The sequence below is a fragment of the Mesoplodon densirostris genome, chromosome 14, assembly GCF_025265405.1.
Source record: "Mesoplodon densirostris isolate mMesDen1 chromosome 14, mMesDen1 primary haplotype, whole genome shotgun sequence".
In the NCBI taxonomy this organism is placed as follows: domain Eukaryota; kingdom Metazoa; phylum Chordata; class Mammalia; order Artiodactyla; family Ziphiidae; genus Mesoplodon; species Mesoplodon densirostris.
In genome coordinates this window covers 59,169,673-59,195,666 of record NC_082674.1, presented here as the reverse complement: position 1 = coordinate 59,195,666, position 25,994 = coordinate 59,169,673, and the positions used below count along the sequence as shown (strand labels likewise).

Sequence of the window (25,994 nt, the reverse complement as noted above, 5' to 3'; positions counted from 1 at the left end):
CTTTAAATGAATCAATTTCACTTCTAGATAATATATATTCTAAATGAGTCTGATAAATGTACACAAGACAACATGTGGAAGCATGTTCATTGAAATATTTTTTTTTTTTTTTTTTTTTTTTTTTGCAGTACACGGGCCTCTCACTGTTGTGGCCTCTCCTGTTGCGGAGCACAGACTCCGGATGCGCAGGCTCAGCGGCCATGGCTCACGGGCCCAGCCGCTCTGTGGCACATGGGATCTTCCCAGACCGGGGCACGAACCCGTGTCCCCTACATCGGCAGGCGGACTCCCAACCACAGCGCCACCAGGGAAGCCCCTCATTGAAATATTTTAAAAATATGTTAGCAGTTAAAAGGAGTGAACTTGATTAGGAGATATCAATGTGGAAAGATACAAAAAATATTAAGTGATAAAGGAAAACTGAAGAGTTTATTTACATATTCTTACATATATACCATTTATGCAAATTATAAATAATAATACAAATTTTAAATTATATGTGTTCTTGATGGACATGTATGTAAAACTGATATAACGTTTTGAGAGCCATTTAACATCCACCAAAACTTAATACACAAGCCTATTGACCCAGCACTAGGAATTTTTTTTTTAAAGAATTCTTCTTTTTTTAAAATAAATTTATTTATTTATTTACATTTTATTTTTGGCTGCGTTGGGTCTTTGTTGCGGTGAGCGGGACTACTCTTCGTTGTGGTGTGTGGGCTTCTCACTGTGGTGGCTTCTCGTTGCGGAGCGTGGGCTCTAGGTGTGCAGGCTTCAGTAGTTGTAGCACGCAGGCTTAGTAGTTGTGGCTTGCAGGCTGTAGAGCACAGGCTCAGTAGTTGTGACCCACGGGCTTAGTTGCTCCATGGCATGTGGGATCTTACCAGACCAGGGCTCGAACCCATGTTCCCTGCATCGGCAGGCAGGTTCTTTGCACCACCAAGGAAGTCCAGCAGAACTAGGAATTTATCTCATAGATCTATATGCAAAAATACAACGATACATACTTTACGTAAGCTTGTATACCGCAGGATTGTTAGAAATAGCAAACTAGAAACAACTGAAATAATATAAAAACTAGCCAAATGAAGACAAAGCCATACGAAAATTACTATGCACCTATTTTTTAAATTGAGGCATATCTTTATATGCTGATACGGAAAAACCTTTTAGGTATATTAAATAGAAAAAAGCAAGGTATAGAACAGTGTGTATAGTGTGTATAAATATAGACTTGTAAGTGTAAACATGTACTAGAAAGATATACACTAAAGTCATGATAGTGGTTGCCTGTGGAAGTGATGGTGTGGAATGGAACTTAGATTTGCCGATGCAAGAGAATTTTAACTTTATTTTATTTCTTTTATTAAAAAATTCAAAGTTGATATAATTTAATATTAATATATTGATACTTATATTGTTGCCAGAACTCTAGTGTTTGTCACAGTGTAATTTGAATTAGCTGCATTTTAATTTTCCCAATGGTAAAGAAATGTTTCAAAACAATGTAAAACCCATAAAAATAGGCATATGTGAAGATCGGTATATGACCTTACAAAGTAAAGGAAAAACAAAAATGAAACAAAATGAAAAAACCAAGTTTTTGCTCAGATTTGTAAAACATTTTAGAATTTCCGTAAGGCTTACGTCTGTATTTAGTATGATTGTCATTTTGAAAACCACTAAATTGAGAAATTGAAAATATAACTTAACTTACAAAGCAGGTGTGCTGTTTTGTCTCAAAGTTTTCATCAAAATTCAGACAGTATCTTTTCTCTGCTACTTTTCTATTCTTGAGAAGGATTAAAGTTTACAAATATATTGGCCAAAAAATTCAAACCCTAACATAATTAGTAGATCAAATTATTTCAGTATTCACATTTATCACCAAATGTTGATCAGTGCTCCTTAATTTTTCTTCAGATAATCAAATGAATGACCTTTACATTTCCCCTAAGTTAAAATCACTCTGTTTTAATGTTTGTACTTGCGTGGATATAAAATTTCTACTGTTGATATGTTTTATTCGTAATTGTTTCTAGGATCTGAAGATGATGATGAAGTTGTGGCAATGATTAAGGAATTGTTAGATACTAGAATACGGTATGTGCTCATCTTTCTACCTGAGATCAGATATATCAATACTACAGAGCCAGTTTTCATTGTAGCAGAATACTTTTGGTTTGTCTCTGAGGTAGTAGAGTTAACAAAATAAGTATAAGTTAATGTAAACCAAAATAGGTAACCATGACAATTGAATTTAAAGCCTGTACATTCTCTATATTCACTCACAATTTATAACACTCTGTCTAAACATAATAATTTATCTTTCATGATCACCATTTGGGTTTGATACTGTTATAATACCAAATTTCTTAGAAAGAAAAAAATGGCTTAACGGTGTTTGGGAGAATTGTGAGGAGAGGAGCACCTCTTTTCAGGCTGCTGCCCCAAAAGAATAAATTTAAATGAGTAGAGAACCATAGGGTTCCACTTTTGCTCGTAGCAGACCAGTGGTCCTGCTGACAATTCCCAAAAAAGCTAGATAAAATACAAAAAAAAATTTTTTTTTTTTTGTTGGACAGTATTAGATAGCTGCCAAAGCAAATAAGGTCCTGTAGAGAGGGGAAGCACATTGAAACTTCCCTTGCAGCATTTGCTGATTCTTGATGTGAGGTTAGAATATGAGAAGCTGGGCAAAGGGCAGTCGCTAAGAATCAGAGAAACTATGTTGCTTTCAGGAAATTTGTAGAGATGGGAAGACAAAAATTAAAATTCTGGGTTACCAATGAAGCTTTGACTTTAAAGGGCAAGATCCCAGAGAAAAGAAAAAATAAGCCTTAATACTCAGAAGTTCTCTCCACATGGCACTTAACTTGTTCTTAGCTATGGAGGGGAAGAGACTAAGAAGTCAAACAAAAAGCAGTTGAAAAGCTGAGCAGAGTTTTGGCAGTTTTATGGTGCTGGGGGTGGTGACAAAAATTGGTGTTTAGGATCTGTCAAGGAGTGTGGGGCCTCAAGGAACACCCAGGCTCTCAGTTGGGCTCTCTAGAGGACTATATCCTTGAAAGTGGACAAACCAGAGGTAGACCAAGCCTTACAAAACTGTAGTCCAGTATTGAGTGAACTTAATTCCACAATGGGTTGAGCTACTGCCAAAAGATAGGGTGAATCCTTTCTGATGTAATATAATCCTGAGTCACTTCAGTTTTTCATATACATTGTTCATCATTCATTGTCCAAAAATAACTAGGCATGGAATTTGGAAACTGGACCAGGAGAAAATAAAACAAATCCATAGATAGATAACCTAGATGTGAGAGTTATCAGACATGATCTTTAAAATAACTGTGAATAAAATGTTTGACAAAATAGAAAGTGAGATGAAGAATTTCATCAGAAAACTGGAATCTATAAACAAAGAAAAAGTAATTCTGGAACTAAAATATATAATAGCTAAACTTAAGAACTCATTAGGTTAGTTGAACATCACTTTGGATACTGTTGGAGAGAAGATTAGTGTACTGGAATATAAGTCAATAGAAAATATCCAGCTGAAGCACAGAAAAGAGAATGGAAAATACAGCAAAAAAGTATGAGAGACGTAGAATATATTGCAAAAAAGGTCTCACAATGTCCTGTAGGGTTTTTAATATATCTAGAATTAAAATGCATGACAAATGGGACTTCCCTGGTGGTCCAGTGGGTAGGACTCCAAGCTCCCAATGCAGGGGGCCTGAGGTTCGATCCCTGGTCAGGGAACTAGATCCCACATGCATGCCGCAACTAAGGAGTCCACATGCCACAACAAAGATCCTGCGTGCCGCAACTAAGACCTGGCGCAGCCGAAATAAATTTTTTAAAAGAAGGGTTAACCTACTAAAAAAAAAATGCATGACAAAGATATAAAAGGTGGTGATAAGTATAAGAGTAAGTGTTCTTTGGGACTTCTCTGGTGGTCCAGTGGTTAAGACTTCGCCTTCCAATGCAGGGGGTGTGGGTTCGATCCCTGGTCAGTAAGCTAAGATCCCACGTGCCTCGAAAACATAAAACAGAAGCAATAATGTAACAAATTCAATAAAGACTTTAAAAATGGTCCACATCAAAAAATCTTTTAAAAAATAATTTTAAAAAAAGAGTAAGTATTCTTTATTCTTGGCATTATCTGGGAATTGATAAAAATACTAATTTATATTACAGTCTAAGAAATCAAATAGGCATCTTGTGTAATAAACACTAATTCAACAGTAAAAGACTGTGTATAACCAAGCCAATAGAGGGGGAAAATGGAATAATAAAAAACAATACAGGGACTTCCCTGGTGGCACAGTGGTTAAGACTCCACACTTCCAAAGCAGGAGGCCTGGGTTTGATCCCTAGTCAGGGAACTAGATCCCACATGCGTGCCACAACTAAGAGTTCTCATGCTGCAACTAAAAGTTAACATGCCACAACTAAGGAGCCAGCAAGCTGCAAATAAGGAGCTGGTGAGCCACATCTAAGGAGCCCGCCTGCCACAACTAAGGAGCCAGCAAGCCACAACTAAGGAGCTCATGAGCTGCGACTAAGGAGCCTGCCTGCCACAACTAAGACTGAGTGCAACCAAATAAATAAATAAATAAATATAAAAAAACAATACTTGTTTAATCCAAAGTAATGCAAAATGATAAATAATAAGATGGTACTATAAACCCAAACATATTAGTAGTTTAATGTATGTAGGTTGATTAACAAAATAAGATTGTCAGATTGGCTAGTAAAAAAACCCTATATGCTGCTTGTAAGAGGTATACACCTTAAATATAAGGACACAGAAAGGTTGAAAGTAAAAAAATGGAGAAATATACAGCATGCAAAAAATGAATAAGAGAAAGCTGATGTAGTTATACAGATATCAGACAAAATATACTTTATAGCTAAAGACATTACTAGCGGGCCTCCCTGGTGGCGCAGTGGTTGAGAGTCCGCCTGCCGATGCAGGGGATACGGGTTCGTGCCCCGATCTGGGAGGATCCCATGTGCCGCGGAGCGGCTGGGCCCGTGAGCCATGGCCTCTGGGCCTGCGCGTCCGGAGCCTGTGCTCCGCAACGGGAGAGGCCACAGCAGTGAGAGGCCCGCATACCGCAAAAAGAAAAAAAAAAAAAAAAGACATTACTAGCAATAAAGAGAAATCTTTCATAATAATAAAAGGGTAATTTCTATGAGGAATATATACCAATTTTAAACTCGTATGCATCTAATAACAGCTTCAAAATAAATGCAGACTATTTGAGAGAACTAAAAAGAGAATTAGATAATCCACGATTATAATGGGAGACCAACACATCTCTTTCAATAACAAATAGAGCAAACATATAAAATCACTCATAAGATATGAGAGTTATACACATGATTAACAAAGTTGACTAAATTGACACACATAGGACATTGCACCCAACAAGAACAAAATACTTATTTTCTTCAAGTGTACATGGAAGATTTACTAAAATAGGCTGTATTCTGAATCTTAACGCTGAACAAATTTTAAGGATTGAAATCATTGAGAATATTGTTTTCTACAGTGAGATTAAGCTAGATGTCAATTTCCAAAAAGGTATCTACAGAATCTCTATGTATTTGAAAACTAAACAGTGGTCTTCAAAAAGACCCATGGTCAACAAAGAAATCACAAAGGAAATTCAAAATAGAATATCTGCATGACCTTTGGGTAGGCAAATTTTTTTTTGACAAGACAAACTAAGGGAAAGACATATAAATTGGACTATAATAAAATTGTGACTTCTTCATCAAAAGGCATCATTTACAGTGAAGAAGCAAACCACAGATTAGAAGATATTTATATATATGGCAGACTATATTTAAAATCTCTTACAAGTTGTTAAGAAAAAGACAAATAGAGACTGGAGCAGTCTCTTCACAAAAACACTGGAGTAGTAATTCACAAAAGACAATAACCAAATGACCACTAGACATGAAAAAGTGCTCATCCTCATTAGTCATTATGAATATTCAAAACTACACTGAAATATCACTGCAGATCCACTGGAATGGTTAAAAGTATTAAGATTGACAGCACCGGGCCTCCCTGGTGGCGCAAGTGGTTGAGAGTCCGCCTGCCGATGCAGGGGATACGGGTTCGTGCCCCGGTCTGGAAGGATCCCATATGCCGCGGAGCGGCTGGGCCCTTGAGCCATGGCCGCTGAGCCTGCGCGTCCGGAGCCTGTGCGTCCGGAGCCTGTGCTCCACAACGGGGGAGGCCACAACAGTGAGAGGCCCGCATACCGCAAAAAAAAAAAAAAAAAAAAAAAAAAAAAAAAAAAAAAGATTGACAGCACCAATTGGTGGTAAGGATGTGTGGAGCAACAGGAATTCTTACGTACTGCTGGTGGGAATATAAGTTTTATAACTTTGGGAAACTATTTGGCAGTATCTACTAAATCTGAACATATGCATATTCTTGATGAGCAGTTCTACTCTCAGGTACATTCCCAGCTGTAATATATATGTATACCAAAGGTCATTTGCAAGAATCTCCACAGCTGCACTGTTTGTAAAAGCAAAAAACTGCTGTTAACCCAAGTGTCCATCAACAGTAGAATGGATAAATTCTGGCATATTCACTTAATGGAATACTGTTCAGCAGTGAGATTGAATGAACTATTACTATTTGCCACAATGTAGGTGAATCTCACAAAGAGCAAAAGAAGCCAGATTAAGAAAGAGTTAATACTTCGTGTTTTCTAAATGGAATTTATATTTATAAATTATAAGTTAAAAAATAGGCAGAATTAATCAGTGGTGATAGCAGGGAGGATAATGGTTACCATTGGTTGGGAGGAGTGATTAGAAGGAAGAACAGGGGGACTTCTGGGGTTGTAGTGTTCTGTTTCTTGGTCTAGAACAAATGTATGTTCACTTTGTGAAAATTCACTGAACTGATCATACATGATTTATGCATTTTTCTGTATTTATATTTCAATGAAAAGTTTAACTAGGAAAAAAAAGCCAGCACATGTCAGTCTCACTCTGTTCACTTAAAAGAAGTGAATGAGTATATCTTAGGTAAGCAGTATAATTTTTAGAAAATTTGAAATCCTAAATGCTTAAGACTGATTATTAATAAGCAAGATTAAAATGTAATAAGCAGATAAAGTATTTGTATGAATGAATTTTGGCATTTATCTGAAAGTTAAAAAAAATTACACGAGACTAGCTACAGTCACTGTTCTTGATTATAAAAGTAGCTCTAACTTTGTGCATTTATTAATATAAAATCTAAGCTCTGAGTTTTTTTTTTTTTTTTTTCTTTTTGCGGTATGCGGGCCTCTCACTGTTGTGGCCTCTCCCGTTGCGGAGCACAGGCTCCGGACGCGCAGGCCCAGCGGCCATGGCTCACAGGCCCAGCCGCTCCGCGGCATATGGGATCCTCCCAGATCGGGGCACGAACCCGTATCCCCTGCATCGGCAGGCGGACTCTCAACCACCGCGCCACCAGGGAGGCCCTAAGCTCTGAGTTTTATTAAATTTTTTTGACAAAAACTTCTGTTATTTTAAATATATCACAAATATTCTATGGCTACAGGCCAACTGTGCAGGAAGATGGAGGAGATGTCATCTATAAAGGCTTTGAAGATGGCATTGTACAGCTGAAACTCCAAGGTTCTTGTACCAGCTGCCCCAGTTCAATCATTACTCTGAAAAATGGAATTCAGAACATGCTGCAGTTTTATATTCCAGAAGTAGAAGGCGTAGAACAGGTATGCCAATATTGTATGACAGTTTAGATATAATATTAAAATGAATCTTTTGGAAAGAAAAGCAATTCATGACCTGACATTTTCTTCCAGGGCTATATCGTTGTGTTACTATTGTTATCAGACTTGCAGGCTCCTTATTCAAGAATTAACTTTAGTATTATGAATTACGTACTATGTGCCCAGCGTTTTTACAAGTATTACCTCATTTATCTTCTAACAACACAGTGTATTAATATTAAGTAAGTCATTTCCATTTTGTACATGGGAAACTGAGACTCAGAGGGCATACTGCTGCTCTAGAAAAGGTATGAAAAGGGGATTCAAAACATGATGAAATTTTATAGATGAGGTTTAGAAGTCTTTAGTGGAAGAGCTCCACTACTTCGTATTTAAACACTTCTTGTTCTTAAATGTGCAGGCAGGAAGCTCATCAAGAAATCATACTTTGTTGTACAGTAAAACAGGCTACTGAGTAGATAATAGAGCTTTATCTATAGCCTGATGTCAACATTTTTTCTGCCCCAAGATATCTAAGGAGTATAGTACAGTACTTTCTCAGCAGTGATAGTGACGTTCACTGCAGTAATTCTCAAACAAGAGGCATGGCCTTATGGAGAGAGATTATCAAGTAAGGAAAGAGCGTATGGAAATTAGAAATTTGAAAAAACTCTTCAGGTAATTCTGTGCCTTTAAGGAGAGGGCATCATCTCTCAGCTCCTGTGAGACTCACTCATATTTAAACCTGTCCTTTTGGTACAGTACATGCCGTCTCCTCTCTGAAGTTCTTATCAGTCCTTCACTTGGAATTAAGCTGTACTTCTGTGCAAAGCTTCTGTGTTTGTTTTAGTTTTCTGTTCAGAGGTAATTTCCTTGAGAGGTTTGTAATCGTATCTAGGTCTTTGTGTTCTTCAACACTTAGCCTTGTGTGTTGTAAATGTTGTTTACATCGTTTGTATTAAATATTTAGAAACATTCCAAATTTAGGAATATTTTTGCCTAAAATAGAAGTTGATTGACAAAATTTTTTGGATTGGGTGCTGCTGAGATTGGATATAAAAATATAAATTCCTTGGAAGTAAATATCCATTTTTTACTCAGCCCAGAAGAAACTATGAGGGAATTGTTTTTCCATTGATTGTTTCAGACCAGAGCCAGATTCATCTGGATTTCTTTAAAATTAATTTTTGTTCCATTATCCTCTATATGCCATTTTTTAAAATAAATTTATTTATTTTACTTACTTATTTTTGGCTGCGTTGGGTCTTTGTTGCTGCGCACAGGCTTTCTCTAGTTGCGGTGAGCGGGGCTACTCTTTGTTGTGGTGCGTGGGCTTTTCATTGCGGTGGCTTCTCTTGTTGCAGAGTATGGGCTCTGGAGCGCAGGCTCAATAGTTGTGGCGCATGGGCTTAGTTGCTTCATGGCATGTGGGATCTTCCCGGACCAGGGCTCGAACCCATGTCCCCTGCATTGGCAGGTGGATTTTTAACCACTGCACCACCAGGGAAGCCCCTCTACATGCCTTTTTAAAAAATTACAGTAGTTAACACTTTGGTTGATTGACAAAGGAAGGTTTTTATTCACTTGTCCAGGGTGGGGTGATGAATTGGCAGTTGGATTATAAACCTGAATTGGCATATAATTATAGTAGATATGGTGAAGAGAAAAAATAGTCTTACGTTTGTATAACTCTTTTCCTTTCCAAAGGAGTTGGTTTTTAGTATCTGAGTAATATATTAACTCATGAAAAGATACTAATCTGTTCTTTTTTTTCTTCAAGTATTCATTAGTATCTTTCTTAACTTACTTGAAATGAAAATCTTCACATTCTTCTAAGGTTTAAAATGAACTTTTATGTCAGTAAGACCAAAATAATTAGTTGCTAGTATGATATTTTGTTTCTTTACCTTATTTAGTGATTCATTTTTCTAATATATATTTTTACAGTAACAATTTGGTATAGCTCCCTAGAATATATTTAAGGAAATAAGATGCTTTTGGAAAAAAAAGCAAAAACGTCAGTTATATATATTAGTCATACAGCTAGGAAATACCAGTTATCATTATAGTCTTCTCTGTCCAGCTGAGACTCTGCTATTGGAAGCCTCCTTTGGGACAAGGAAAAGATGTTTTAATTAATTTGCTAATATTCAGTTTGCTTTTATGTTGTTAGAATATCAGGTTATGATGCAAACCTTGTGCTTTGGGGGCTGTTGGTAGATTTATTCTTATTGGATTGATAGGCATTGTTATAGATTAGAGTATTTCAGGTAAGCAAGTAATATTAAAATCAGGAAAATAGCAATTTCTAATCCTTAATTCTTAAATTCTCTTTGTTTTTTTTGTTTTAGGTTATGGATGATGAATCAGATGAAAAAGAAGCAAACTCACCTTAAATTAATTTGAGTTTTCTTTGGGCCCAGCAGTTGGACTTGTTGATATATATACTAAGCTTTTATTATTAATCTGCTAAGGAACTTGAGGATTAATAAAATATACCATTTCTTCAGAGAATGATATATAAATATTGCATGTTTGCTTTACCTCATATGAGTTATTTATAACATCCTGGATCATCTTCTGTACACGTGGATTTTATCCAGGGATATTTTTATTTTTGTTCTTCATTTCTCATGGTTCCTTCTTTGCATAATGTGTGAAGCAGTTTAAAATACATCCCCCCCAATCTAATTTATTTACTTTTTAAATACAGAAGAAAATAGGGAGAATCTTTTTAAGATATTCTAAAATGGCTTAGCTTTTTATGAGATGTTTGAAACTATGTTTACTGAATTTTTACCTTGTTAAAAAAAAAACACTAAACAATTTTTAGTTTTAAAATGGTATCTGTCTAGTAGCCCCCAATGTAGTATCACATAACTTCCCACTGAAAGACCAAAAAAAAAAAAAAAAAGAAAAATCATAGTGCTGAAAACTGATGAAGAACCAAGTTCTAGAATGTAGACAAAATTTCCATTGATTACAAGACAGAGCAGGCTGAATTGAGAAAAACTGCCTTAGTATGCTCAGGCTTTACCTTATGATACAAAATCTGTCTGAAAAAAAAGATGTGAAACTGCTTGGTCCTTCTACTGGCTTCTCCTGACTCAGAGATCTATAATCTGTACCATGCCAAAAATTCGGACAGTTATCTTTCTACCATACGTGTACTGCTTTTTCAGGTAGCCCAAGTAGCAAATTATCCTTCTCTCTTGTTTTTCTATAGGAATTCAGAGTCAACAGTTCACAGACAATATCAGGAAAGGAAAGATAGGTACATTGCATCTTTGGAATTCTGTTCCCCAAAAATACTGAGATTAAAATAGGGATGGAAACAGAAAGAACTCCGGCAGTTGTGAATGCTGGGAAGAGAAGTTTTAATTTTTCTTCTTTTGGTTCACAGAACCAGGCATTGCGGTTGGAGAATTTGTTTCCTGAGCCATTGTAGATGAATTCAGGTTAGACTATGGGAATTACTGTGTAAGGTAGGCACATTAACTTGCTGAAGCTACAGGAAATTGAGATTGTGGAGGAGATGCAGTTAATGACAAGTCTTGGGTCTGGCCACGAAATAAGTGGCTGAGGTGAGTGGGGGATTTAGTTACTGGAAGAGGAAATCACAGAACAGAGAGGCCAAGTTATTGGAAAGATTTTCTACAAAAGGGAGCAGCCATGAAGAACAAGGAGGAAAGGTGGAGAAGAACATTCTAGGCATACAGAACGGTGTAATCAGAATCTGGAACCTGTGGAATGTATTTGGGAAGTGCAAGAAGCTGAGTAGGACTTGAGTGTAAGGTGGAAGGGCTTAGCTGGAACTGGTGTAGTGGTAGGCATTGGGTAGTGAGGAGAATGCTGCAGAAACTCTTGGTTGCCTACTCAGCTTACACCCCTGCTTCTTACTGAGAGAGGCCCTCTCAATTATCATTTGCTTGCAGTGTGCCCACGGAAGGTAGGTCTCACTCAGTCCCAGGGGATAAATTATAACTAGTTTAACTCAGACATTTTAAATCCTTTTTTCTTTTCCAGTCATTAGTCTAGGTATGGACATATGACCCAACTCTGCCTGTGAGCTGTAAGAGAAAGTCTGTTGGTGAGCTCTGGAAAGGTTTTCTTCCTTGATTGAGAGAGAAGAAAGTTTATGTAAAGAAGGCTCTTTTCCTATCCATTCCTTTCCTTCCTGCTTGGTATACTGTAATATGAAGACTTGATGTCCAAGGCTCTGACAGTCAGCTTGTGATCATGAAAACCAGTTCACTAAGAATGGTAAAGAGGAAAGAAAACAAAAAAGGGGGCCTGGATTTTTGAGGACACTATTAACCTTTGAGCCAGCCTGGGAACCACCAGTGTTCAGAGTATCATGTGAGATAAAAGTTTTTCTTGTTACATCAGGTATTCTGTCATTTGAAGCTGATTGCTTTCTAACAAAGAGCCTGGTAAATCATGGAGAACTTGGTAAATAATTTTACTGCTTTTTTATTTGTGGCAGACGGTGCCAAATGTCAATCTTAAAATGATAACAAATTCACATTTTTAAATTAATTGAGCCACTTTTTCAATCAAAGATTAATTTAGGTGTAGTTTAATCATGTAATAGTTTTACATTTTGAATGTTTAAGTTATATTTAATTTCCTCCCACATAGCCCCAAAGAAAGTAATCATTCACTGTTAGTTGTGTTTCACTAAAGCAAAAATAAAAATTAACCCCCAAAATGTGCAAAATGTTTTTACATGAAATATTCTTGAAAACACTTGTTGGAACTTCCCTGGTGGGCCAGTAGTTAAGACTCCACGCTCCCAATGCACGGGGCCCGGGTTCGACCCCTGGTCAGCGAAATAAGATTCCACATAACACAACTAAGCCTGCGTGCCACAACTAGAGAAGCCCACGCGCCGCAACAAAGACCCAGCGCAGGCAAAATAAATAAACTAAAAAAAACCCCCCAAAACTGGTTGTCTTAACAGAAATTAAAAAAACAAACAAGAAAACACTATGGGACATTTCAATATGTATTTGAAACTGAGGTTATTGGCCAAAGCATCTGGAGGGTTTTTTACTAAACAAAATGAGGGTGAAGCCTGTCAAGGAGTGGGTAGTTTCCCCCTCTACCCCTTTTGAGTTCTTGTGACTGGATTAACAATAAAATTGACACAAGATAATACAGGAGAAAAACACATTTTAATTCTTGCACACAGAGGTCTCATAGTAATGGTACCTAAGAAGTGGCCAAAGCAGTTAGCTTTTATATTTTTAGACAAAATTAATTTGAGAGGAATTGACAGAACAAAGAAATTTAGGTTTGGGTGCTAATTAGTAAGGAATTTAAACAGTTTGGACTTGGGTAGTGAGTTAGGAAGGAAATAACAAGGTTTGTCTAGGTAGTCTTTTGGCCTGAATTCCCTATCTCTGGTGATAAGGATGTCTTCCTACTTCCCAGTACAGGGAGGGCACCTGTCACATGGAATATTTATTTCCTGCTTTCAGGGAGACAGGAGGGTCAGAGTCCCTCTTGTATTAGCCATTTCTTTTTTTTTTTTTTTTTTTTTTTTTTGCGGTATGCGGGCCTCTCACTGTTGTGGCCTCCCCCGTTGCGGAGCACAGGCTCCGGACGCGCAGGCTCAGCGGCCATGGCTCACGGGCCCAGCTGCTCCGCGGCATATGGGATCCTCCCAGACCGGGGCACGAACCCGTATCCCCTGCATCGGCAGGCGGACTCTCAACCACTTGCGCCACCAGGGAGGCCCTAGCCATTTCTTAAGTAACTTTAATTAAAAATAATATGACATTGAGGCATATTTTGGGGTGCCTTCCGTGAGCCCCACCAAGCCCTATACAGAATGATAAGGAGCAAAATATATAAAAATAGACTTTCATTGAGCATTCACTATGTGACACTGTTCTCAGCACCTTATATTTATGAAGTCATTTAATCCTATGAGATGGGTAACTATATGTTACCCATTGTCCCCTGGGGACAATATGTCCCCATGAGGCACGGAGAGAAGTACATATTCCATTGCCATAGAAATTAAGTGGGAAAGCCAGGAACATGGACCCTGACATTCTGGATGCAGAGCCTATGCACATTGCCATTAGGGAATTGAACCCTCGTACCTTTCCTGAGTATTCCTACCTCAGGGAAGGGAAAAGCATTCCTTGTCTTCATAGGTGCTGCTTCCTAGTGGACCATCTTTTACTTGCTCCAGACCATCATGGGCCAAATGTGTACATTTGTACACATTTGTGTGCATATGTGTACATTTTTTTTCATGCAGGAATATGAAGCTGGCTGCTCTCCAGTCCAGTGGGATTACATCATCCCTTTGGGAAACCCCAGCCTTATACTCTGCTTCTCCACATTAGAGTTATCAATAATAATTCCACAGGGTGCTTGCAGTCTGCAGAATCGACTTTTGAAAGAAACTCTAGAAAACAGTATTCTTCTGTCTCCTTACATTTGGAGTCGTCTTTCAGCTCTAGGCAGCTCCCTGAATGGTCCACCTCTATTTTGGCTCTGATCACATCCTACAGTATAGAAATAGTAGATAGGACCAGTTAATCTCATGGTTTCCAATTTGTTGACAATTTCTTGGCAGTAGAATGAGTTTCTTTCTAGCAGAAGTAGAAAACTCTGCCCCAGGTTCTGCCTACTGGGGAAGTTTGGAGCCACCCTGGAGGCGAGAGTATTGGGGAATGTATTAATTCTAGTTGGAGTCAGCACCCTTTGTTTTCAAGCCTGAGGAGTGAACATCTTTTGTTAGTGTTTTCTTGGTGTCCCTTCATTCTTTTAGCCCTTTCCTTTGAAGAACTTCTACCTATTCCTGACTCTATGTGGCTCTGGTGGAACTGTTTAATCACCGTGTCCTACCTTCTTTGCCACCAGAGTGGGGCATATGACTCACTAGACCCATCGGAATCCTTGCCTAGAATATAAAAAGTGAGGATGGAGGAATAGCCTCTTTCCCCTTGGACTGCAAGCTGTAAAGATGTGATTCCAGAGCTGTTTTAGGGTCTTTTCCCTGTCCATGAGATCAGAGAGAGAATCAAAGAGAGTTCTGACATTTTTTGTGTGCCTGGATATAGATGTATCTGAAGCTGTTTGTATCTCCGTCCTTTCCAATTACATTAGCCAACAAATCCCCCTCTACAGCTAGTTTGAGTACCTTTCTATTATTTGTCATTGAAAGCTCTATCCTCTAGAAATTTAAAATAAATACATATATTCACGTTGAGGAAGTCAATAAGATCACCCTTCGATGGATGTACTAGTCAGGCTTTCTAGAGAAACAGAACTAGTAGGGGGGAGAGAGAGGGAGAGAGAAATTCATTTTAAGGAATTGGCTCATGCAATCACGGAAGCTACCAAGTCCAAAATCTGCAGGATGGGCTGTCAGGGTGGAGACAGGGAAGAGCTGACGTTGCAGTCCAAGTGCAGTTCGGCTGGGGAATTCCTTCTAGCTCTGGGGAGGTCAGTCTTTTGTTCTATTCAGACTTTTAGTTGACTAGATGAGGCCCATCCGCCTAATGGAGCTCATTGTGCTTTACTCAGAGTCCACTGATTTAAATATTAACCTCATCCGAAAGCATCCTCACAGAAACATCCAGAATATAATATTTGACCAAATATCTGGGCACTCTAGTGCAACCAAATTGACCCATAAAATCAACCATCACAGTGGGTAAAGTTTGCCTTCATCACCAACTTATTTCTGATTCCTGCTTCCATAATTTGGCCTCCTTTCTCTGGCATTACCATACTTAGTTCCACATGCCCTTATATTGTCCCTTTCTTGCCCAGTGTCATCAACCAAGGTAATCTGTCCAGGTCTGCCTTCCTTCTAATTCCAGAATTATCTTTATTTTATCCCCATCAAGGCTTGCATTTCCTCAGTGACTTTTTCACACCTGGTATCCAAATGAAAATAATCTCATAGTTACACTCTAAAGTGTAATAGATGATAATGACTTAATGTAGATCTCCTTGGGGAGGGAGAGGTGTTCTGCCTTAAATATATATGTACAGGTAGAGTTTAGGCAATGTGATAGGGAAGGAATGGAGGTAATTTTGCACAAGGGAACTTTCTGGTTCCCTTATAATCCTATTTTGTGAGTGACTATCTCGTCCTCTATAGTCAAGCCCTAACTATTTAACATTTGATTCCCTTCTTAATGCTTCCTTTTAAAAAGGGCAAATACACAGATGCAAAGTTTAAGATAGGATTCTTCTTTAGGGAACTGCCAATAGGTTAAAGTATAGCTAGACCGTTAAATGCTTGAATACAGTGGTGGGAGACGATGCTGATAAAACCGACAGGAGTGAGATCTGAATTACCAAGGGTGTGTGCATAGGAGTCTGGACTTAATCCTGCAGGTGAAGGATACCCACTGAACTGGAAGCAGGGAGAAACAGGATCTGATCTGTGTTTTTGAAAGATCACTCCGGTGTGAAAGTGTCTAGGCTGAACTGGGGTAGTGGTGGAATCAAAGGGGTTTACTTAAGGGGCCTTTCTGAGGCCCTGACTGGTGCCTTCTCTTCTTCTGTTCATTGCTTCCTTCTCAAAGGCCTTCGTGGCTCAACCTACTTCTTTTTCCTTTGACACTTGCTACCATCTTCTCTGTCCACTGAAGTACACTTCTCCATATAACTCCATAAGAAGTGGGATATATATGCCCCTGCTTCCCATATTCTTGTAATGCACAGGGCTTTTAAAATGTTGAGGTATAATTGACATATAACATTATATTAGTTTCAGGTGTACAACATGATTGATCTATATATTGCAAAATGATCACCACAATAAGTCTAGTTAACATCCATCACCACACATAGTTAAAAATTTTTTCCCTTGTGAGGAGAGCTTTTAAGATCTACTCTCTTAGCAACTTTCATATATGCAATACAGTATCATTAATTATAGTCATCATCCTGTACATTACATCCCCAGGACTTACTTATTTTATAACTGGAAGTTTGTACCGAGGCCTTTTTAATTTTTATAATTTTATTGCTATCAATACTTATTATTGTAATCCAGATAAGGGATAACAAAAATCACGAATATGGGGGCATTTAAAAATCTTATAAAGCTATTTCAATTATGGTTCTTCGTTTCTTTAGCAATGGCAATGAAATCCCTGATGGCCTTCAGGCTGCATGGCAAAGAGAAGGCTGAGAACCATCATATTCAACAGGACTAATCCCATGAACAGGGAAATGGACTTCCATAAAAAGACAATGAATTACACCCCGTTACCATCATTATTATTATTATTATTTTTAGTTCAGAACTTTTGTTCAGGAGAGAAAATCTTTTCCATTTCCTTGGATGTTTGAATTAGACCCAGATGTCTCCTTTCCTTCATAGGACATTTATTTTCTTCTCCTCCAGCCCTTTTCCCCAAAGGTCCAGCTAAAGCAAAGCTATGTATAGATGGGGGTCAGACAAAGTTCTTCCGTATCAGTGTCTTGATTGGCACATGTTTACAAAGGCTCTTTGTTGCAGTGGGTTGGTGAGGTTGTTCAAGGTTGGGCTGGGAAAATATTGACCTTCAGAGTTTCTTCCTTGAAACTGGTGCATAAGCACCTTCTGAAATAGCTGTAGAATGGAGGTGGACAAGACAAATTGATAGTCATGATGGAGTAGAAAGCAGAAGAGGAAAGTAAGGGTTCATAGATTATTATAGTTTGAGCATGAGCACTTTGGTGATACCACTAACATTTTCTTTGTTCCATCAACAAGTTTGCTGGTGATGCACAAAGGTATTGTTCAAACTTTGGAATCATACCTTCACTCCTTGGCAATATCACTAAGGTTCTACCAGAACCTCTTAGATGAGCGTTCTGAGGCTAATACATACACACACACTTTTTTTTGCCTCTTGAATTAAAAAATGTGTTGTGTAGTAACAAACAGTTCACTGTTTTTTAACTTTGCTCTGGGTAATTTAGGAACCTGTTTAAGGGCCTGAAATATTAAAGGGTTTTCAGGTGAGTACTTTCATTAGTTAAATGTGACATTTTCCTTTCTTTCAGGACACTTATAAAAGGGCATCTTTTTCTTTCTCTTTTTTTTTTTTGAAAACAAACAACTTTTTATTGACGTATAGTTGATTTACAATGTTGTGTTAGTTTCAGGTGTACAGCAAAGTGATTCAGTTTTATATGTATATTCTTTTTCAGATTCTTTTCTATTATAGGTCATTACAAGTTATTGAATATAGTCCCCTGTGCCATACAGTAGGTCCTTGTTGGTTATCTATTTTATATATAGTAGTGTGTATATGTTAATCCCTAAATCCTAATTTATCCCTCCCCCCATTTCCCCTTTGGTAACCATAGGCTGTTTTCTGTCTGTGAGTCTATTTCTGTTTTGTAAATAAGGTCATTTATATCATTTTTTTAGATTCCACATATAAGTGATATCACGTGATATTTGTCTTTGTCTGACTTCACTTAGTTTGATAATCTGTAGGACCATCCATGTTGCTGCAAATGGCCTTATTTCATTCTTTTTTATGGCTGAGTAGTATTCCATTGTATATGTATATACCACATCTTTATCCATGCATCTGTCGATGGACATTTAGGTTGCTTCCATGCTTTGGCTATAGTAAATAGTGCTGCTTTGAACATTGGGGTGCGTATATCTTTTTGAATTAGCGTTTTCATCTCTTCCAAACACATACTAAAATGGCATCTTTTTCCCTCTAAGAAAAGCTGAAAAGTCTTTGGCTCATTTGATCAGATAACCAGCCATAGAAAGTCAATTCTGCTAAGAACATATGACTTTTTTCACTCCTTCAAAAACATTTTTGATCCCTTACTTTGTGCTAGGGTTTATATCAGGTGTTGGGTATGCAAAGACTTGTTCTACTCTCAAGGAACTTAGCTTTGTAGGGAAACATATTAAAAAATCATAAAATATTGAAGCATATTGCTTTAAAGGAGGCAGCTCAAAGAATGAGAGGTTAATGGCTGTCCTCCAGCCTCTCGGGGGGAAGACAAAAGGGGTTTCCCCCAAGAAGTAGCATTTAAGCAGAGATGGGGTGGGGATTCCCCAAAGAGTAACCAATATGTGCAAAAGATTTGAGAACGTTGGACCCGTTGGGAAACTACCTGTTCAGGGTTGTTAGAGTGTAAACGGCTGAAAGGTGGAGTAGGAAGAGAGCAGTAGTGTGAGGTAAGACCAGACATCTGGGATCAGAAGACCATGCAATGTTCTGTACGTCAGGCAAGTTTTATTTGATTCTAGTCTTGGGCCATTAATAGCGTTATAATAACCATCTACATTTGACTAAAAATAGCATTTAAATCTTCTTAAAGCAAATGCTCAGGTAATAAATTTTCAGAAACATCATCTCTCTCTGATTAAGTCTCTCTTGGCAGGACTTGTGCATTAATTCATAGGATTAATAGTTCATGAGTCCAATGTAAGGCTGTCAAATCCAGGCAATTTTTACTGTCTGAGACGTGGGCCATCAGAAGTATGGGCCAGCAGAGTTTCTTAAGCCCAGGCGCCTAGTGTTGGATAGTTGAGCCTTACATTCGACCCCCTCCCCCTCTGCAAAAAACGGGGGGTTATGGAGGCAATGGATGGGGGTGGGAATGGGGAGCAGAGAGCTTTCGAGGCCAAGAATCTGACTTAGAGCTAAAGTCGGGAACTGAATCGCTGTCACCAGAAAGACTGGCCAGACCTGATTGGTACCTCTCTTCCCTCACCTCACTCAATTCTTTCCAGTTTTTCTACAACCTATGTCCTCTTTCCACCCTGACTTGTTTGTTTGTCCCCTAGGATCAGGTATCCTTCCTTCTTCCTCCTCTCTCCCCGCTTGGTGGGGCGTCGGAGCTTGGGGCCTTGGACTGCATTAGGCGCGTGCCCCAACGCTATTTGCTTTGGTAACAATTCCATCCTCTTTGCTAATCTCTCCATCGTTCCCTGCCAGCTGTCGAGTTCGTTCCCTCCCGCAGAGCAGTGCCTCCCGCTGCGCGCCCGTGGGTCGGGCCGCTCCAGGAACCTCAAGCGGATGCGGCCGCGAGCCGATGCCACGTCTCAGCCGCCAGCAGGCCAGCGCCTGCGTGGGCTCGGGGGCGGTGCGGGGCGGGGCGGTGCGGGGAGGCGGGACCTGCGCTTGAGCGGCGCGGACGCGGCCCAATGGGACCTGCGGGCGGTGGCGGCGGCGGCGCGGTGCGCGCCGGGGGGCGGGGCCCAGCGGCAGTTGCTGGCAAGCCCGGGAGGACGGGACGGCTTTCGTTGCCTCGGCCGTTGCATCCGTGAGGGAGTAGTGTCGGCGCCCCACTGGCCCCCAAGCCCGCTGACCGCCCAAAAGGCTCGTGTGCTCTCCCGAACTCGCCAGCCGCTCGCCGCTTGCCCTGCAGGCCGTGCCTCCTGCATCATGTGCGGTAAGGGGGCCGCGGGCGGGGGGCGTGTTGCGGGCGGTGCTGGGGTGCGGTGCGGGCGTCGCTGGGGCCGGTGGAGCCGGCGGGAGCGGGAGTGTGGAGGGTGCGAAGTCTGGGTGTTGGGCGGGGGGTGTCCCGCGGTGCCTGCGGGTGCTGGGGGCGGGGGCCGGCCTCTGGGAGCTGGAGCGGGGACCTAGGAGGGCACCTGAGAGGAGGGCGGGCCCTAGAAGGGATCTGGGGGGGCCGAAGGAGGCTTTGAGCCAAGAAGGGAACCAGGAGCGAAGAGCACTGAGTTGGAAAAGGAGCGAGGGCTGAGGGAACTGAGGGGTGGAGGGGAGTGACTTCAAAAGAGTCCAGCAGGTGAGGGAGGCAACCTGTGGAACATCAGGTGAGGTCTCTTGAATTTATCTCGCATTCTTCCAGGATTTACATTTTAAAAAACATTTAATTTTAGTTGCTTTCTTTCGGACACGCCCAGCAGAAAATAGAACTATAGCTAGAGCTACGACAATGACATTTCATATGATGTTATTTCCTCCCCCCATCTCAACAGAAGCCATTGCTAATCAATGCCTTGGTGAATGGGCCTGGAAGTGACCGTGGAGAGAGATCGTACATCATTTATTATTTGCATGTGCACCCATTTGAAACACTTACTTATGAGAAATATTGGTCTACATTTAATGAATGTTTTACCTAGAACAGTTAAAACATAAAGTTAGGCCCTTTTAGTCCATGTTTTGAGACTTAGTCGTTTTAATAATTAGATAAAAGTGTGAGTTAAAGTTGTAATTGTCAGAATTATATCTGAAATGACTGATATGCTCTAAAATTCGTATTAACTTGGCTATTGTCAGTAAAAAGAATTGAATTCTTACCTTCCTTATTGAAATTTACAACTGACCTTACCCCTGGAAGAAAGAACACTTTTAAAAAATTTTTTATTTATTTTATTTATTTATTTTTGGCTGTGGTGGGTCTTTGTTGCTGAGCGCGGGCTTTTTCTAGGGCGCTACTCTTTGTTGTAATGCGCAGGCTTCTCATTGCGGTGGCTTCTCTTGTTGACGAGCACAGGCTCTAGGCGCGCGAGCTTCAGTAATTGCAGCACGCGGGCTTCAGTAGTTGCAGCACGCGGGCTCAGTAGCTGTGGCTCCCGGGCTCTAGAGCGCAGGCTTAGTAGTTGTGGCGGACAGGCTTAGTTGCTCCGCGGCATGTGGGATCTTCCCGGACCAGGGCTTGAACCCGTGTCCCCTGCATTGGCAGGTGGATTCTTAATCACTGCGCCACCAGGGAAGTATGATTGTAATAGAATTGAAGCTACCTGGGAAACATTCTTTGTAGCCTTTTGCAAGAGGAACTGAGCAGGAGTAGCTTGTACTCATTAGTGTCTATTTTTCTTGTATTTAACTTTATATTAATTTCAGCTTCTGAAATGATGAGCAAGTTTAAATTTAGAGTAGATTTTTAAAAAAGCGTACAAAAACAGAAACCATTATAAACAGCTTGCTGAAATTATTAGTGGTAGAGCTGACTTTAGAATCAGTTACACTTTTGCAGTGTCTAGGTAGTAGAGTGGTTTTGCAAAAGACATAATTTAGTTTGGAGCTGTGAGGTAATGAATTTGCAGTCCCCAGTATGCTTGTTTGGTAATTAACTGTTACTGAGTGATGAGGTGTGCACCTAGTCAAGTACCTGGCTTTCCGGTTGCAGATCATTTCTTTATCTTGTTCCAGGAAAAACAGAAGTCAAAGTACAGTACTATAAAAGAAAAAATCAGATCTGGTTTAGAAGAGGTTCAGATAAGGGTGAGGCTTTTAGGGTGGAGATTAGTTGTTACGCGTTTTCACAGAGTCATCAGCCCCATTCCACCATGTTATGCTGCTGAGGAAACAGACAGGTGATAAATAAGAAATAAAGAACTAGTTATGGGAACATATGTATATGTATAACTGATTCACGTTGTTATAAAGCAGAAACTAACACACCATTGTAAAGCAATTATATGCCAATAAAGACGTTAAAAAAAAAAAAAAAAGAACTAGTATTTGAGGCATTTCTAAGGTCCTGCGTTTAACCTAGACCAGTTTTACATGATTACAGGAATAGGGTCCAGAATTTCTCTCCTCTTTAATGTAAATTCTGAAAGTTAACTGTTAAGAAGACAAAGGTTTGTCCTTATTTTCCTCCCACATCTTAATTATTGACATAAAATTTCTAGGCAGAGAAATTGAGTGGGAATGAGATTAGATGGGAGAATTTAGAGATTTACTTTCTGATTACCTGCTGCTGGTTCAAGTTTTTCTAAAAGATTTCTTTTCAACAGAATGTTGAAGCAGAAGAATGAGGGCTAACAATTCTTTTTGATAGCTTTTTCCAATCAGAAATACTGATAAAACTGTTACTATAGATATCAGGTTGTATCGGGATGTAAATATCTTACTGAGGGGGAAAAAAAGATTTTATGGTCAAATAAATTTGAGAAGCCACAGACTGAACAGTGTTGAGCTGGCTTTTTTTTTTTTTTAATTGCAGGAGTTTCTGGAACTTTTAATGTGCTAGTAAGCATTATGAATTTTCCAGAGAAAAATAGTGTATCTATTTTTAAAATTTATTTTGTCTTCCTCTTATTCTTGATTCTTTGGAATACTTTGTCCTTTTTAATCTGTTTTACCTTTGGCTTCAGTGAGAGAGTGTCAATTCACTTAAGTTACACACAGCTCTTAACAGATTTTGCTGTTTTTTATAAATGTGGGATTATACCCCTCTGGTCCAATGATGTATATAAATGATATTTTTGTAAATGAGATAATATTTAAAAACAGTAAGAGAGCTGCAATTAAAAAATATCCTGAAATGAATCCTTAAAATTTTTTTTGTAAGTATACTGTGTAATAGCTTTGGGGCTAGTTGAGGGATGCTAAGACTGGTTTCTAGGATAAATCATAAAACTATTAGTGTTAACATATTCTTAGAAATCATACTGGGTATAAAGTAGTTGTGAAAGAAAAGAATTATTGCTTAATGAGCATTTCCTCAGTTGTGTTCCCTGGAAAGGGGAAAGTTAATAGGTCCTGGTAATGAGCAGTAGAAGGTGGGAAAGAGTTTTTTTTTTTTTTTTCAATCTTTATTGGAGTATAATTGCTTCACAATACTGTGTTAGTTTCTGTTGTACACCAAAGTGAATCAGCCATATGCATACACATGTCCTCATATCCACTTCCTCTTGAGCCTCCCTCCCATCCTCCCTACCCCACCCCTCTAGGTCATCGCAAAGCACCGAGCTGATCTCCCTCTGCTATGCTGCTGCTTCCCACTAGCTAATTATTTTACATTTGGTAGTGTGTATATGTCGATGCTACTCTCACTTCGCCCCAGCTTCCCCCTCCCACCCCGTGTCCTCAAGTCCATTCTCTATGTCTACATCTTTATTCCTGCCCTGCAACTAGGTTCATCAGTACCATTTTTTTGTTTTTTTTAGATTCCATATATATCCGTTAGCATACGGTATTTGTTTTTCTCTTTCTGACTTCACTCTGTATGACAGACTCTAGGTCCATCCACTTCACTACAAATAACTCAATTTCATTTCTTTTTATGGCTGAGTAATATTTCATTGTATATATGTGCCACATCTTCTTTATCTATTCATCTGTTGATGGACACTTAGGTTGCTTCCATGTCCTGGCTATTGTAAATAGAGCTGCAGTGAACATTTCGGTACATGACTCTTTTTGAATTATGGTTTTCTCAGGGTATATGCCCAGTAGTGGGATTGCTGGGTCGTATGGTAGTTGTATTTTTAGTTTTTTTTTTTTTTTTTTTTTTTTTTTGCGGTATGCTGGCCTCTCACTGTTGTGGCCTCTCCTGTTGCGGAGCACAGGCTCCGAACCCGCAGGCTCAGCGGCCATGGCTCACTGGCCCAGCCGCTCCGCTGCATGTGGGATCTTCCCGGACCGGGGCACGAACCCGTGTCCCATGCATCGGCAGGCGGACTCCCAACCACTGCGCCACCAGGGAGGCCCGGTTTGGGAATTTTTGACTGTACATTTTAGGTACCTAGAAAGTGTTAGAAGATATTATGTCTATAATATATACATATTATATCTATAATATATACATATTATAGATATATACATACATGAAACAGAATCACTTTGTGTACAACAGAAATTAACACAACGTTGTAAGTCAACTATACTTCAATAAAAAATATTGATAAAAGAAAAAATAACGAAGATAATTTGAAATAATCACTTTGTACTTGGCACTCTGCCTTTTGGAGAGATGACTAAAACAAAGGAATTGCCTTCAGGGAATTGCTGTCTGATTGGAGGAAACAGTGACTACACATATAACAGGTGCGGGCAATAATACACAGTCCTTGTCCATTGCCATGTTCTAGACTACAAGTGGAATGAATAAACATTCTGAGACTGGTTAGGCCAAGAATGTTCCGGATGATAGGATAGGACTCTTAGCTGAGGAATGCTGCCAGCTGGTAGAGAACTAGTGCAATGTGAGAGATACCACTGATGGCACATTCTACCCAACAGTGAATGGAGTCAGAAATAAATTGAGAACTACTGCTAGTGGGTTTGAAAGAAGAAATAAAAGTGCCAGGAAAAGAGGCCAAAGAATAGTGGTTAGAGGCAGAAGAGTTCCAAAGTGTTATATTGCGTTGGACAGTCTGCAAGAGTAGAAAAAGGTCATTCATGTTTAATATTGCAGAGACAAGTTAATTGCATTTAGCTATAAAGAAATCGTTAGAGAAGTTGCATATATGAAGGCAGAAGGATTTGAGTTTGTGTTGAGGAGAGCATGTATACCAACAAAAGAGAGAGTATTGTGAAACTGAGGTCCCTGGTAGAGTTGAAAAGTTGAGTTCCTGATGTGTAAGCTGTGAAATTAATACCAGGTGGTCATTGATTGATTCATACTCTGAGCATTGTCTCTAAATTGACTAAAAGTTGATCTAGATCATTGGATAATAAAAATTCAACCCTCTATTGTGTAGGATCCTCAAAATATTTTGATGTTAACAAAAAGTTCTATATTTACAAAATTGGAATCTCTTACCAAGAGTTACAAGCAGGAGAGGCTGGTTCAGGGAATATGTGAGGAATATGTTTCTCTATTTTCAGTCTATAAGGAAGGATAGGCTTATAGGGTATTATACTGTTAAGATGAAGAAGAAGGCTTCAATTCTATAAAGGAAGAATCTACCGAAAATGAGAAAGAGGCTGGGAAGAGAGAAATGGGGGTTTGAGAGTAGTCTAGATTCTAGACTTTAGAATAATATCTGGGGGAAGTGTAAAATTTAGACAAACAGTGAATTAGCAGGATTGGTCAGCAGTTGGGAGGGCCCCCATGAAAGTGGACCTGAGATAAATGGATGACCTGAAATGGATGGACTTCACTATAGGGCTGCTCAGGGCCACAGTGGTGAGAGTATAATGGGCCCAGAGGGGCTGGCTTGGCAGCATGAAGAAAAATTGTGGTCTGATGTGATTGATCAGAGAGAAGTGGGAGAGATGGAATGTTTAAAGGTGTGTGAGCAGAAAGTGCATGCTTTTTCTTGGGAAAGATGATGATATAGGTAGACTGTGAGGGAGTGTATAATTAGAGATGTCAGTGTTTAAACAGTGCTTTGAGTTCCAGGATGTTAAATATGCAAGAGAGAAGTGTTACAGAGCTCCTTCCAGTGGCCCCATGTCTTTACAACAAAGTAGGAGACACCTGAACCAGCATTTTGTAAATAGGAAAAATATTTTGAACAATTAAAAAACACACAAATAATTGAAATTTCTCATGTGTCACTCCATATAACTTTTTCTTTGTGTT

At 39.3% G+C, this 25,994-nt stretch overlaps 2 protein-coding genes across 6 annotated transcripts in view; both read left to right on the top strand.

Moving 5' to 3' along the window:
* NFU1 (NFU1 iron-sulfur cluster scaffold) overlaps positions 1-10,415 on the top strand; it is a 28,386-nt gene extending 17,971 nt beyond the window's left edge. Inside the window, exons 4-6 of one of the 4 annotated variants that reach the window (XM_060117258.1) lie at positions 2,046-2,106; positions 7,586-7,760; positions 10,109-10,415. In XM_060117258.1, the coding sequence (XP_059973241.1) occupies positions 2,046-2,106; positions 7,586-7,760; positions 10,109-10,153 (281 nt within the window). In that variant the 3' untranslated portion in view covers positions 10,154-10,415. The remainder of the gene's footprint in view (positions 1-2,045; positions 2,107-7,585; positions 7,761-10,108) is intronic. The other 3 variants (XM_060117257.1, XM_060117256.1, XM_060117255.1) reach the window with 3 other exon arrangements.
* Positions 10,416-19,977: 9,562 nt separating this feature from the next.
* The window catches only part of GFPT1 (glutamine--fructose-6-phosphate transaminase 1), a 66,611-nt gene continuing 60,594 nt past the window's right edge, over positions 19,978-25,994 (top strand). For both annotated transcript variants that reach the window (XM_060116722.1, XM_060116721.1), the window contains exon 1: positions 19,978-20,156. In XM_060116722.1, the coding sequence (XP_059972705.1) occupies positions 20,150-20,156 (7 nt within the window). In that variant the 5' untranslated portion in view covers positions 19,978-20,149. The remainder of the gene's footprint in view (positions 20,157-25,994) is intronic.